This window comes from Ictidomys tridecemlineatus, chromosome 4 (assembly GCF_052094955.1).
Source record: "Ictidomys tridecemlineatus isolate mIctTri1 chromosome 4, mIctTri1.hap1, whole genome shotgun sequence".
Lineage (NCBI taxonomy): Eukaryota > Metazoa > Chordata > Mammalia > Rodentia > Sciuridae > Ictidomys > Ictidomys tridecemlineatus.
Window position 1 is genome coordinate 19,636,041 of NC_135480.1, and position 14,841 is coordinate 19,650,881.

The window sequence follows — 14,841 nt, forward strand, 5'->3', positions numbered from 1 at the left end:
AGGATCCAATCCAAAATCACAGGTTGGAAGTTTTTTTTGTTTTGTTTTTGTTGTTTGTTTGCTTTGGTACTGGGCATTGAACTCTGGGGTGCTTTGCCACTGAGCTATATCCCCAGTCCTTTTTATTTTTTATTTTGAGACAAGATCCCACTAAATTGCCCAGGTTGGCCTGAAACTTGCGATCCTCCTGCCTCAGCCTTCCAAATTACTAGGTTTATTATTGCATGCACCACCACACCTGACAAATCATTCTGAAATGTATCTGTCCCTTACCATCCACCTTCAACCCATCAGCAAGTTCTCGTGGGTCTTTCCTCAAATGACTTCAATCCACAGCTTCAATCTCACACCCCACAGCAACCACCGTAGAACTCATCCCACCATCACCATCTCACCTTGGAGTACTGCAACAATCTCCCCTTGGTTTTTCCTGCTGTTTCTCTCTCTCTAATCCATATACCAGCCTAGTTTTTGTGCAAAGGGACAGATAATAAATATTTGAAGCTTTGTAGGCCACACGATCTATTGCAACTACTCACCTTTGCTATTGTGGTGACAATAGCTACAAACAATTCATGAAGAGATGAAGTGTGGCTATGTTCCAATAAAACTTTATTTATAGACACTGAAATGTTAATTTCCTACAAAATATTCTTCTTCTTCCCTTTTTCCTTTTTTTTTTTTTTGTACCAAGGATTGAACCTAGGGTTTCTGACCCATATCCCCAGCCCTTTTTAAAATATTTTATTTTGAGACAGAGTCTTACTAAGTTGCTTAGGGCCTTGCTAAGTTGCTGAGGCTGGCTTTGAACTCACGATCCTCCTGCCTCAGCTTCCTGAGCTGCTGGGATTACAGGCTGCACCACCATGCCCAGCTGCTGTTTTCCCCAATCATTTAAAAATATAACAACACTTCTCAGTCTGTGTGCTGTGTAGGCCATGGTTTCCTGATGTCCCATCCTGGCCCATTCCTCACACAACATCCATTCAGTTCACTCCTCCGCTTACATCCCTCCCAGGGCCTCCTCCTGCACTCCAGAGAAACTCACAAAGCCTGGCAGTGTCTGGGTGCTGCTGGCCTCTCTTACCTCATCTTGGGCCTCTCACTCACCATGCCCTACTCACTTGCCCTTATTCCAGAGGTCAGGCTCCCACTTCAGGATCTGTGTGCACATGGGTTCTTCCATTAGACTGCTCTTCTATAAGTTCCCTCTTCATCTGGCTGCCATTTGCCTTTTGGGTCATTCGGGGAAACATGAAATTCTGGAGAAATCTTCTCTGATCCTCCCCCAATTAAATTACGACCCCCCCTCTTTTTCTCTCTCAGCACTCTGTGCTTTTATTTTTGATTTTGGGAGTGTTCACCTTCACACATGTGAAGCACACTAAGTACTGGGGATTGAACCCAGGGCTGACCTACCACTGAGCTACATCACTATCGCCGCACCCTGACTCCCCTTTCCCCACTCCACTATTTGGACATTTATCACAATAGTCTAGGCAATGGCACCTCCTGGGGCACCTTTATTCAATTTTAATGGAAAATTCCATGAGGTTGGGGATATTGTTTGTGTTCTTCAAATTGAGGACTGAGCAGGCAGCATGGTGTCTGGTACACAGGGTTGTCCCCTGAAAGCCTGTTAAATGAGAGGACCCTCCACTAAAACTCCTCCTTCACAGGCAAAGGAGGCTCCAGGATGGATCAGGGCTGACTTCCTGAGCAGAAGCCTCCCAGCTCACAAAGCTGAAAGGTGGACTGTGCACAGCAGCTCCCATGGCACTTTGTGCCAACTCTGTGGTTCTTTCCAAAGAATCTGCCCTGGGCAAATTCCTGACCTGGGAGAAGTTTTCTCTGTAGCTGCACTCAGAAACCTGCTGTTTTCACTCTGGTGCCTTTCTGTTCTTCTTGCCTTCCAAACTCAGAAACAGCCTCCCCTACTGAGGTTAACCCCTCTGGATAACTCAGCCCAGTTTTCCCACCTGGGGTTCCCTGAGATCTTAAAAACAGAGCTGTTAAATCAGGACACTTTACTCAGCTGCCTGCCTGGAATGCTGGGGCAATGTCCAGAGGCTGAAACAGGTAGCCTTCAGAGGACTCTGGCCTTGCCTGCAGCTCTCTGCTGGCTTGAATTTACTCTCCACAAGGCTGACAGAGTTCTTAAAAAGAAGAAATTGGTGCTGGTGGCATACCTCAATGGCAGAGAGACTGCTTAGCACGCATGAGATGCAGAGTTCAATTCCCAGCACCCCAATCCCCTCCCAACAAAACCACAGATAATAAAATGATAACTGGGGTGCTGTGGTGCACATCCAGAGACCCAGCTACTAGGGAAGCTGAGGTAAGAAGAGAGATTCCAGGAATTCAGGGCCAGTCTGGGCATAGTGAACCTCCTTTGCCAACCAAAAAAAAAAAAAAAATCTATTCTTCCATCACACTAATTCTTGGTAGCCTCAAGTGACTCATCATTATCACATTGAACAGCACAGCTATAGAACATTTCAACCATTGCAGAAAATTCTATTGAACAGCATTGTTTAAACCCAACTCCTACTCACCCCTCCCATTTTTCATTTTAATTACATAACTTACATATGGGTACATTCCTAGTATAAATTTTTGTTTTTCAGTGTTGGGGATGGAACCTAGGAATTTGTGCATTCTAGGCACGCACTCCACAACTGACCTACATTCCATGTCCTTGCTGTAAATTTTCTTTTCTTTTTTTGCAGGGTGTGGGGGGGTGGGGGCTACGGGGGATTGAACTTAAGCCACATCCCCGGCCCTATTTTTCATTTTTATTTAGAAACAGGGTCTCACTGAATTGCTTAGCACCTTGCCTTTGCTGAGGCTGGTTTTGAATTTGTGATTCTCCTGCCTCAGCCTCCGGAGCCACTGGGATTACAGGTGTTTGCCACTGCACCTGGCCTCACCAGGTGTTAAATTTTTTAACATTACAAAACCCTCCCTTTCTAATTTTGAGATCTCTCCCTAGAGATAACTACCCCCAAACAGTTCGGCATATCTTCATTTTGCTTCCTTCCCTCAACAGTATCCTGGGTCTTCATTCAAGAATATTTCCCTCAGCTGGACGCAGTGATGTGCTCCTGTAATCCCAGCGGCTCCAGAAGTTGAGGCAGGAGGATCTGAGTTCAAGGTCAGCCTCAGCAATTTAGCAAGGCCCTAAGCAACTCAAAGAGACCCTGCCTCTAAATACAGTATATAAAAGGCTGGGGATGTTGCTCAGAGGTTAAGCGCCCCGGGTTCAATTCCTGGTACCATAAATAAATAAATAAATAAATAAATAAATAAATAAAAAGTCTCTCATTCTCACTATCATCCCAGTGATTCCGGAGGCTAAGGCTGAGGCAGGAGGATCTAAGTTTGAGGCCATCCTGGGCAACTTAGGAAGACTGTGTCTTAAAAACAAGAAAGAGAGTGCGAGGAAGAGGGAGAGGGTCAGGAAGAGGGAGAGGGAGAAAGAGAGGGAGAAGAAGAGAGAGAGGGAGAGAGAGGGGAGAGGGAGAAGGAGAGAGGGAGAGGGAGAGGTTGGGTACGTGTAGAGAGAGAGAGAAAGAGAGAAGGGACTAAAAAAGGACTGGGATGTACCTTAGTGGTAGAGTGGTAGAGTGTTCTTAGTTCAATCCCCAGCACCCCACCCTCCAGAAAAAGAATGCATTTCTATCCTGGGCTGGGGGTGTAGCTTAGTGCTAGAGTGCTTGCCTAGCATGTACTAGGTCCTCCTGAGTCAATCTCTGTTCAATCTGTCTCAACCCTATTCTTGAGCTATTGCAGAATAATCCATAAATAATCTTTAAGTTATTTAACTATCTCCTTCATGATGGACATTTGTTTTTGTTTTTTCATGATGGACATTTGTTTCTAGTTTTCCCGACGGCAAATAATACTATATGCAAACATCCTTGTAATTCTTTCTGCACCTGCACACTTGTTTTTCTAGGGTAGATAACAAAAAAACAGAATTGCTAGGACACTAATACCCGGAGGCTTGGCACACCCTGATGCTCCCGCCTAGAATGCCTTTCCACATGACTAATTCCTTCTCATCAAGCCCAATTCAATGTCATGTGAAAGGTGGTCTCTCCTGCCTGTTTTGCCATGGTTCTTCACATCTAGGTTGTATCAGTGTTATACACTTAGCCTGGTTTATATATTCTAAATACCTTGCATAGGGTTTAGCAAAGAGTTAAAAAGTCACATGTTTTCTTGGCTGGATGCATGAATAAATAAGCAAATAAATAAAAACACAGAGGTTAGAACATTCCAGAAACTAAAGGTGAGTCTGCGAGTGTCCTGATATTTGGCTACAGACCAAACTGCCACCTGGTAACCCCCCCTCCCTGTGCTAGGGTGCTAGGAATTGACTTCAAGGCCTCCCACATGCTAGGCAAGCACTCTGCCACTGAGCTACATCCCCACCTCCAACCTGGTACCCGGAGCCCACCCACCTCTCTCTAGCTTTCTGTCTTTATTGGGCCATCTGGCCCTGGGCATCTCATCTTGAACTCTGTTTAGGTTGGGGATGGCACTGGTGAAGCAGTGTGTGTTAAGGGACCTGGCTATAGAGCACAGAAATTTGAGCTCTGGGGGCAGCACCCACTGGGAGTTGGTTTTCTAAGACTATGTCTGTTTCCTTTCACCTTTGAAGGAGCCCAGTATGCTCTGGGTTTTGGTTTATTTTATTTTTTCCCTTCCAGCACCTTAGGGACAATTAGGATCAGCTGCAACATTTCTGCTTTCTGCTTCCAGATCTGAACCCAAGGGAAGCCAGATGTTTTCCACTCCACCTCCCCTTCTCCTTGTGGTCTTAAAAACGGCCCTGTTTTCTAAGTCTCTGTGACCTAGCTTCCCCAAATCCCAGAGCCTGGCTGCCAACTTTATTTTTAATGAGCTTTTAATAGGCGACTCCTATAATTAATTTCATTCTTATATTTCCACAATTTCTGTCTAGGTGCCTAAAGGCCCCCAGGCACTGTGTAGGGTGTTAACTGATTTAAAATAATACAAACACTATGGCTGTCATTAGACATTTCTCCAGTCCCTCTGATTTGTAGTTGGGGCCCTTGACTCAGTGGAAGGTCGGCCAGGTCACCTGTCAGGTTTTATAAAGGTCAGAACAGAGATAAGGAGAGAAGGGACTTGCCCAAGCCCCAGGAGACAGTGAGTACTGAAAATGGTTTCAGAAGCTACATCCTCAGATCCACTACTCAGGCGTATTTGCCAAACGCGGCCAGAGTCCTCAGGCCAAAGATGACTGTCTTAGGTGCTTCACAGGCATCTTGAGGCAGTTTCAAGCTCCCATATCAGCCCTCATCAGCTAATGTCACCTCTGAAATTACCTCCATTCATTCTCTCCAGGCCTCCTTTCCATTTTGTGAGAGGATTTAGCTGCATAAAGATAAGTCTTCCCGGATTTAGAAACAACTTGATTTTGCTATTTTTAAATCTGCCTTTTAAAAATCCGCGCTCACGAACTCACTCTCCTCAACGGAGTGGGGGCTGGGTCGGAAGAGAACGTGCTGGAGAGAGAACAGCGGAGCCCACCGGCTTCCCAGAGAGCGCGCCATCCCCCTGGGGGCGCACTTCTTGGAGCGCGACCGGGTCTCTCCAATCCGGAGCCAATCTGCGCCGCCTTGACCCCTGGAGCCCCGAAGATTTAGCTGGCCCGCGCTCGCGCAGGTCTCCGGGGCGCAAGGCACCGCCGCTGGGTCACCCGGCCCAGGAGGGAGAGGGAGGGGGAGGGAAGCCAAGCAGGTGGCGATTAGGTCAGTCTGGGAATATTCGTGGACAGTTCCAGTGGATATAAATAACAGGCAGGCTCTGAAAAACCCCGAGGGGCTTGGGAGGGAGTGAGGAAGAGGGATTTACTTAGGGTGGGGTAGCAGAGTGGCGATCTGGAAAAATCTACTACGTTGATAAGAAGGTGGAGAGGAATAAGAATTTAAGAATGAATTGTGCAAAATCTGGGAATAAAAACACGGAGGGGGCTGGGGTTGTGGCTCAGCGGTAGAGCGCTCGCCTAGCACGTGCGAGTTCCAGGGTTCGATCCTTAGCACCACATAAAAATAAATAAATAAATATATTGTGTCCAACTACAACTAAATAAATAAATAAATATATTTTTTAAAAGAATATGGATGGGGAGGAGCTCGTGCCTTTTTGTCCCACCCCTTTTTGTCCCAAGCCTCTGAATGCGCCCCAGAGTAGCACACCGAGCTGTGCCTAGATATTCCACGGTTTTGAAATCGGGCTTTGCCGAATTGGAGACCTCGGGCAAACCTCTGACGGTCTCTGAGCGTTAGTTTCTACCATCTGAAAAATGGGAATCCTCATGCTAGAGGGTAGGCGTGAGCCTCCCCCAAATTATAAGAAAACCGCGCTCAGCAAAGAATGTAAGACAGAGTAGCTCTCCGCCCCCTCCACGGGTACCCCTCCAAGGGTGCCGGTGCAGACCCGGTACCCGTCACTCTTCCAAGCCCTGCGGAGGGGCAGAGCCGAAATCTGACTCCCTGAAAGCCTGGCGGCGCCACTCTGGGGAGTCAGTCCTGTGTTCCTCGCCCGACGGCAGACCCCACGGTCCACGCGCGCAGAGTCGTGGGTTTCGGCTGTGCCTGGAGCCCCGGCGGCGGGGCCGCGGGCTGGTGGGGTTGGGGCTGCAGCGCGCGGAGAGGGCGGGGCCGGGGGCCGGGCTTCCCGGGGGAGGGCCGGGCGCGCTCCGGGAGGCGGCGGCCCGGGCGGGGAGTGGTAGGACTCGGGCCGGAGCGTGGCCGGACCCCCACCCGCCGAGGGGCCCAGGGAGGACGCGGTGAGTGCCCTGGAGGGGACGCGCGGACACGCGGCTGCGGGAGCGATGGCTCCAGCCCGCCCTCTGGTCCTTAGGCTCCTGAAGTTTGCATTGGGACCGACTCCCGCTCCGGGAGACCCCAGCCACCCGGCTCTGCTTGGAGCCGCGAAGGGCTGCCGCCGAGGCGAGGGGGCGTCTCGTTCGCGGTGCCGCCAACTCCGTGATTCCTCAGGCCTGTAGGGGATTGGGTAACGTCGGGGCTGGAGGGTCAAACCATTTCCCCAGGCGTCCCAAATCGCCCTCCCTGCGTTTGCCTTAGGGCCCCTAAAGGGGCCTCACTCTCCGGCGACCCCTGATCCTCTTCAAAGAGCCCCAATTCCTGGGGCGGCCGCGCAGGGCTACCATCTGGAGTCCATCGCGGTGCGGGCCCTGGCTGGGGGCTCCCACTCTCCTCCTCGGTGACGGGCTGGCCCCACCCCCGCCGAAGCCAAGTTCAACAAGTTTGGCCAAGAAGTCCTAGAACCTCCATGGTTAGGCCTGGCCCTGCCGCCTCCGCGTGGGCTTCACGGGCTCAGAGTTGTGCAGCGCTGGGCCGAAGCAGGGGTGGAGTGGGGTCTGTCGAGGGGCTCTGTCCCGTAAGGGTTGAGGCCAGAGACGCGCAGGCCCTGGGCTCCAAGATTTGGTGTGGAGTCTCGGGTTTGGAGTGCGTCATCAAGGAGCAGGCACCTCAGCCGGCAGGTCGGGTTTCCAAAAGAGCCCCTTTGTTATGCCCCTCCCTGGCCCGGCCTCCTCCCCCTTTCGCGGCGCCACCCCTCCCCCAGCCTCGGAGCGCTCAGGCTGCTGGTGCCAGCCCCACCGGCCTCAGCGCCCTTTTCTGGCCAGCGACTGCCCGCTCCTGTGCCTTCAAATCCTAGGGCTGTGGGCTGACTCTGACCGGGAGGGCCTGCTGGGGAAGAAGGTTTTGGGCGCAGCCTGTGACTCAGGACCTAGCGCTGGGCAGGGCCGGGTGGCTGTGCTCCCTCCCAGGGGCATGCCCCCAGCTTCTGGTAGGGGTGAGGGCTGATGTGGTGCCCGGCCACCTTCCAGCCTCAGGTGGGGAGAGTGATTCTTCCCTGAAATCCAGGACTCCCTACCTTGGCCCCAAGCAGCTGTGAGGAGACCCTGCCAAACTGCAGAAGACTTCTCTGGGCCCAGTAGGTGTGCTCCCTTGGCCTGGGAAGATTTTCTTACTTGCTTTCTGAGCTCTTGCCGTTGCAGAGTGTTTGGCCTGATTTGGGTTTCTGCTGAGTTCACCTTGTGCCAACCCTTCTCATCAGGGACTAAGGCCCACCCCAGGAGCTAGATGAAGCCCGGCTGTGGGGCCTTGCTGTGCCTGGGGCTTGAGCTTGTGTTTGCTCTGCGAGGCCCTGGGGAGCTGTGCCAACCCTGTACACACAGCCTGCTCTGTTCTGGGGCCAGAGAGGGAACTAGTGGGGGGCAGCTCTCTGGGGAGCAGGGAGCAGGGAGGCTGAAGCAGGCAGGGGCCGCCCCAGCCTTGGTTTAGCTCATTGGTTTAGCTCCAAAGGCCCTGTGATTTATGGCTGCAGATTTCTTTCTCTCTCTCTCTGGCTGGCAAGTCCTTTCTGGATAAGTGGGACCCACTTAAGAGGAAGCAAGGTGAAGAAGAGCCTTGGTGAGGCAGCTGCTCTTTGCTCAGATACCTCCATTGCCTGTAGCCCTGTGAGGTCTCCAGAGAGGGCTGAGCTGTACCTCCTGCAATTGGAGGCAGGAAGCCTCCAAGGCCAGGCTTTCCCACAGCTGCTGAGGCCAGTGGGTTTCCTGGTCTTCAGGTGGACATCATTCATTTTTTCTTTTCTTTTTGGTACTGGGGATTGAACCCTGGGTCTTGCACATGCTAAGCACACGGTCCACCGCTGAGTTAGTCCTTTGTTTATTTTTTTTAGCTAATTATTTCTGATTCCAATGCCTGGAAAAACACAAATTCAGAACTGCTGAAGTCTGTCAATGACAGGGGACAGATGTCCTGTCAGTCACATTCCATGGGATATATGCCCTGATTGAGGTCTTACAGGGGTTGTGGGAGCCCAGAGGATAGAGGGACAGAGGGGAGTAGCTATGGATAAGATGTCCCCATTTGATTTTTGAAGGATGAGCAGAGATTCAGTAGTTTGAAGGAAGCATTTGACAGAGCCCCGCTTTGGGCCAGTAGGCACACACTCTGTCCCCCAAGCCTAACTGTCCCTTGGGCCATGGGCTTGCTTAGAGGAAGCTGTTTCCTTCTAGGGGCTGTGAGTCAGTGCCGGGGACAGCTGAGATCCTGTCCAGAGGCGGGTGCGGGAGTGGTCACATACCCCTGTGTCCTCTGGTCCCCCAGGTGGTGGCTGTGGGATCAGAACTCGCCTTGCCCTCTTTTGCCATTCTGGAGAACACTTTTCTAACTGGCTAGTGGCCTGTCTGGCTTCCTTATGTTGCATCAGACTCTGGGCTTTTTGAGGGCAGGACTGTGTTGTTTGTTACCCATGGGGCACTGAGGGACCTCTGTGGATGTTGGGGAGGGGAAGGAGTATCTCCTTATGACTGCTGGGACCCTGGCATTTTTCATGCATTGCCGTGTTTGAGTCTTGCACTACCCTGGCATGGAAGCTTATTGGGGAAAGGGGTTTCCACCTTAGAGAAGCTGACGCTCTTGTAGGACAATAAAATGCACTTGTCTGCGCTTCCTGGCCAAGATGGGATTAGGCCTCTTGGCTCCCTTTCTGCTCTTGCCAGCCCAGGCAGCTATGGGACTGTGGCTGGCCACCCTCTGACTTGGCCTGGTCTGCTAACGGGGTTGCCTTATTCAAGGGGAGGCAAGAGGAGCCCTGGCTTGGGTAGGAGTCTTCTTCTGTCATCCAGAATGCGGGGAGTGGGGCCTTCTGCCCACCACACACCCCCGCCTGCCACCTAATCCCTGGCTGGATCGTGTGACCCGCTTGGCATTCTCCTGCCTGGAATCTGGCTTCTGACAGCAGTTGCTATATCGGGGAGCGGGCACCGCCCAAGACACACTAAGCCCCCACCCTTACCCCCTGCTTTGCTCTTATTCACTTCAAGGCAGATCACAGTGGCAGCTTGGAGCTGGACATCTAGGTCCCTGAAGTGATCTCTGGGTTCCAGGTACATGAGAGAAGGGCAGACCTAGGGCAAGTGGAAGAGCTTGGAAATTGCCATCTTTGACCCTTTAAAGGCTCTGCTTGGGGACTTCCAGCCCCCTGCTTGCTCAGTCCTAGTTCTGATGGTTCCTGGGTGGTGGGGATGAGAGTGGGATAAGACCCAGAGATAGCAGAAGGTCTTTTCCTAGCTCCCAAAGTATAGGTCGAGCTTCCCTATCTGCCCATCTGCCCTCCACAGCCCCAAATCTGCCACCATTCCGTGCTGCGGGGACACCATGGCTCCAGAAGAGGACGCTGGAGGGGAGGCCTTCGGGGGCAGTTTCTGGGAGGTGAGCAGCTGGGGCCTGGGTTTTGGGTGGCACTGAAATGCCCCCTGTTCTCTGGGCTCAGCACTTGTCCAGAAGAGGAACCTAGCTGTCAACCTCAACCTGAGAGGGGGCTTCTTCCTGTGAAACTGCCCTTCTCATATGTGTCCCCAGGCTGGCAACTATAGACGGACAGTGCAGCGGGTGGAGGATGGGCACCGCCTGTGTGGAGACCTGGTCAGCTGCTTCCAGGAGCGTGCTCGCATTGAGAAGGCCTATGCCCAGCAGCTGGCTGACTGGGCTCGTAAGTGGAGAGGCGCCGTGGAGAAAGGTGAGCCATCCGCAGGCCTAGCAGGGAGCAGAGAGAACTGTGAGAGTGGGACCCTCAGGGCGGCTTCTTTTTACACTTGTAGAAAGTTCAGGGCTTCTACTTCTGCCTTCCCTTTAAATTCCTGGTTACCTACATAGTTGTGCCGTTGGAGTTTGCAAAGTATGTCCGTGAGTTACTCTGATATTTCTAACAAATCTAGGATAGAGATGGTCCGTTTTATGCATTTTTCTTTCTTTTTGTTTTAGTGCTGGGAATGGAACCTAGGGCCTTGGGCATGCTAGGCAGGTGCTCTACCATTGGGTTATACTACCAGTCCTCTGTGCATTTTCTAGAGGAGAAACTGGAAGTTCAGAGAAGCTGTGGGACTTGCCTTCGGCTTCACTCCAGTGCTTTGGGCAAGTTAAGTTGACTTCTCTGGGCCTCTGTTTCTCTGGGCCTCCATGTTGGTAATGACACTGTATCACAATAGTGGTAATGACAAGGATTGAGTAAGATTTGCCCTCTCAGGGCACAAAATTGGCATTTTGTAAGCAGCAGCTGACATCACTGCATTCATCTTTGCACCCCACTCCCCTGCCTTTGTGCCTGGCACTCAGAGTAGCACCAGTGAGAGGGGTTGTGCTGTTTGGGGTGACACCCCCAGCCTGGCCTAAGCTCCATCCATCTGCAGGCCCCCAGTATGGCACGTTGGAGAAGGCCTGGCATGCCTTCTTCACTGCAGCTGAGCGGCTGAGCGAGCTGCACCTGGAGGTGCGGGAGAAGCTGCATGGGCCAGACAGTGAGCGAGTTCGCACCTGGCAGCGGGGGGCCTTCCACCGGCCAGTACTGGGTGGCTTCCGCGAGAGCCGGGCTGCAGAGGATGGCTTCCGCAAGGCCCAGAAGCCCTGGCTAAAGAGGTTGAAGGAGGTGAGGCTGGGTTCGGTGGGGATTGGACAGGCCCCTTCGGGGTCTGCATAGGACTCAAGGGGGACAGTACATGGTGTCTAGGGTCAAGTGTTGTTTCCACACATGTCAGGTTGAGGCTTCCAAGAAGAGCTATCATGCAGCCCGGAAGGATGAGAAGACAGCCCAGACCCGGGAGAGCCATGCAAAGGCAGACAGCGCCACGTCCCAGGAGCAGCTGCGTAAACTGCAAGAGCGGGTCGGACGCTGTACCAAGGAGGCAGAGAAGGTACAGGCGTGGGGCAAGGCTTTCTCAATGAAACTTGCTCCCTGAATGCTTTTTCTGGTCTCCAGCATCTTATTGCTCTAGTCCTCGTTTGCCTCCCCTCTCTCCAGGTGATCTTTTAAAGGAAGGACCTGAGAGAAGGTGATACTTGGCCTAGGGGGAGAAATAGGGGATTTCAGGCAACTGGGGTGTCTTTAGCCATTAAGAACTTCTAGCTCCTTTCCTATAAAGTGCTACCTGGGACTGGCTCTCAGATTGCCCCCTCTGCCTGGAGTGCCCTTCCCTCCAGTGCTACGTATCTAGATCCTCCCCATCTTTTGAGGTGCTTTTCAGTTTCTACCTCCTCCAGGAAACTTTTCTGATTTCTCACACCCTTTCCTGTAGTTGACCCCATCTCATTCTCTACCCGACTCTTACAGATACTGTGCCTGGATGTTACCTCCCTTGTTAGGATGCTGGGGTCCTTGTGGACAGGAACTGGGTCTCAGGCCCGATTGTCCATGGTGGCTGTGCCTGGTAAATGCTGGTGGAGTTATGAGTGGAGAGTGGTCCCATCCTCACTGGCACCTCCCTTCTCTTTCACCCAGACAAAAATGCAGTATGAGCAGACGCTGGCTGAGCTGCATCGCTACACACCACGCTACATGGAGGACATGGAGCAGGCCTTTGAGAGCTGCCAGGCTGCTGAGCGCCAGCGACTTCTCTTCTTTAAGGATATGCTACTCACCTTGCACCAGCACCTTGACCTCTCCAGCAGTGACAAGTATGGCCTGTGTGGTGGGCTTCCGGTCCCCTCTGCCTCTGCCTCCTCGCTTTGGCTGGGTTGAATGGCATTGGGAGTACAAGGGCCTAGGACTTCCCCATCTGATGGAGTGTCTTGGGCCATAGGTTCCATGAACTTCACCGAGACCTGCATCAAGGCATCGAGGCAGCCAGTGATGAGGAGGATCTGCGCTGGTGGCGCAGCACCCACGGGCCGGGCATGGCCATGAACTGGCCACAGTTTGAGGCACGTGTTGCAGGCTAGGTGGGGCTTAGAGGTGGGCTGAGTTTAGTGTGGGCTGGAGGAGAGAGGCCAGCCTTGGAATGAAGTATGGTCATTGAAGGTGGTCTGGATGGCCCTGCTGCCACTACAGCTGCAGCCTAGCCTGACCTAAGCACTGTCCCCACAGGAATGGTCCTTGGACACACAGAGGACAATCAGCCGGAAGGAGAAGGGTGGCCGGAGCCCCGATGAGGTTACTCTGACCAGCATCGTACCTACAAGAGATGGCACGGCACCCCTACCCCAGCCCCCTGGGTCCCCAGGGTGAGAACTGGGAGCCTGGCTAAGGCAAAGAAACAGCTCTGCTCCATCTGGCCTTTCTTTCCTTTGCTTCCTCCCTTCATGCCTGAAGTGGGTTGAAAATTGGTGCCAGGGACCTAAGGGCCAGCTCGGGAGAGGGAATGATACTAGGTTTTGCAGAGGTTTAGATTTTCCAATCAGTTTCCATGTTCCCTCTCCCTTCTGCTGCACCTCAGCTATGTGTACGGGAATTGCACCTGAGCTCACAGTTGTGAATGGCGGAGGTGTGACTAGAGTCTTTGAGCTCCTCCCTGCCTGCCTCTGCAGCATCCCTCCGAGGGATGAGCCCTTTGCCCTGATTCCTGGGTGAGATCTATAGCCCAAGGTATTCTGGGACCTGAGCTGTTGCTCCTTTCTGCCTCCCCTTTCCAGCAGTGGACAGGATGAGGAATGGTCAGATGAGGAGACTCCCCGGAAGGCTGCCATTGGGGTGCGGGTGCGGGCACTCTATGACTACGCTGGCCAGGAAGCTGACGAGCTGAGCTTCCGAGCAGGTACTTAGGGGCCCCTTTCCTGTTTCTTTCAGGCTTCAGTCCCTGCCTTACTTGCCTGAGCAGGGGTGTGGAAAAGGGAAGCCAGATACTTCATTCCTAAAAGCCAGTTCTTTGGCCATTCAGGCTGTTCTGGGTTCAGCTAGCTGGGGCCTGATTGTTGCTTCTGGGTCTGGGGTGGGGCAGCTTTCTGGTTTCCATGGCCTCCCCCAGCCTGAGCCAGGTCTCCTGTAGCTTGCTGTCAGGCTCTTAGATTACCCCATTCCCCTCAGTACTTGACCCAGTTGTGGGAATGGCTGGGGGCCAGAACAGTTAGCAGTGACCAATCCCCCTTCCTCCAGGGGAAGAACTGCTGAAGATGAGCGAGGAGGATGAGCAGGGCTGGTGCCAGGGCCAGTTGCAGAGTGGCCGCATTGGCCTGTACCCTGCCAATTATGTGGAATGTGTGGGTGCTTGAGTACCCTGACAGTCCTTCTGCGATGTCTCTCCACCCTGGGTCAGAGCCCAGCTGCTCTTGGACAACCGGACCTGAGGGCCCTGAACCATCTTGCTGCTGCTGTCCCTCTGCTGGAGGAGGGAAGAAGTCCTGGGACCCAGGGAAGGGAGGGGCCTGTGTCTAGGATGGGACTGGTAGGGAAGGGCCAACTGAGTGTAGGCCAAGAGCAGGATGGGAGGTCAGAGGTAAAAGAAGGTTTTAAGGATGCCTGGGCCTCCCCGGGAGCACTTTGGTCTCTCCAAGAGCAGAAGATCCAGCTCCTGGACTGTTTGGGGGCTCTTGGGGGTTGGCTGGGGGTGAGCATAGTTCTGGGCTTGCAGTACCCTCTTTTGTGACTTATTCTAGTGTGTATTAAACTTGATCAAAAAAAAAAAAAAAGAAAGAAAAGAAAAAAGTACCATCAGGCATTGTGTGCATTTTTTGATACTCTACCCTTGCACCTGGAGGGAGGCCCTGGGGGAGATCTGTGGGTACAAAAACATGTGTTACCGGGCAGAGGGCGCTAGGGCTGGGCAAAGGTTTGCCACCTGGTACCTCCCTGGAACTTAAGAACTCTAAACTGGGCTGGAAGGGATTGGTGATCAAGCTTGGTGTTAGCTGGCCAAGGCTCGAAGTTGGGTGCTCGGCCGGTGTGCTCGGGCCGGTGGGACAAAGAACTTGGGAGGGTTGTTAATCATTACTCTTGGGTCGGTAACAGGCCAGAGCTAGGGCCCCCAATTCCCCAGCTCGCCTCTAGTAGGCAGCCGGCGGC

General features: G+C 52.8%; 1 protein-coding gene across 7 annotated transcripts; it reads left to right on the forward strand.

Moving 5' to 3' along the window:
* Positions 1–6,679: 6,679 nt before the first annotated feature.
* Positions 6,680–14,493, forward strand: Pacsin3 (protein kinase C and casein kinase substrate in neurons 3). 7 transcript variants are annotated; one of them, XM_078046097.1, is made up of 11 exons: positions 6,716–6,823; positions 9,896–9,958; positions 10,193–10,283; positions 10,434–10,590; positions 11,261–11,496; positions 11,606–11,761; positions 12,346–12,521; positions 12,647–12,767; positions 12,931–13,067; positions 13,476–13,597; positions 13,936–14,493. In XM_078046097.1, exons 3-11 carry the CDS (start codon positions 10,230–10,232, stop codon positions 14,049–14,051), a joined length of 1,275 nt encoding a protein of 424 aa, XP_077902223.1. In that variant the 5' UTR covers positions 6,716–6,823; positions 9,896–9,958; positions 10,193–10,229; the 3' UTR covers positions 14,052–14,493. The 7 variants fall into 7 exon arrangements, with proteins under 7 accessions (XP_077902222.1, XP_077902227.1, XP_077902223.1 ...); XM_078046098.1 differs by having other exon boundaries at positions 6,735–6,823; positions 9,900–9,958; XM_078046096.1 differs by lacking the exon at positions 9,896–9,958 and having other exon boundaries at positions 6,680–6,823.
* Positions 14,494–14,841: the final 348 nt, after the last annotated feature.

What these genes read in the sequence shown, in the direction of transcription:
- Pacsin3 (XM_078046096.1), top strand. Translation starts at nt 10,230, where the DNA reads ATGGCTCCAGAAGAGGACGCTGGAGGGGAGGCCTTCGGGGGCAGTTTC. An exon ending in TGAACTGGCCACAGTTTGAG is followed by an intron (nt 12,768 to 12,930) that starts GCACGTGTTGCA and finishes CTGTCCCCACAG; the next exon opens with GAATGGTCCTTGGACACACA. An exon ending in CAGCCCCCTGGGTCCCCAGG is followed by an intron (nt 13,068 to 13,475) that starts GTGAGAACTGGG and finishes TCCCCTTTCCAG; the next exon opens with CAGTGGACAGGATGAGGAAT.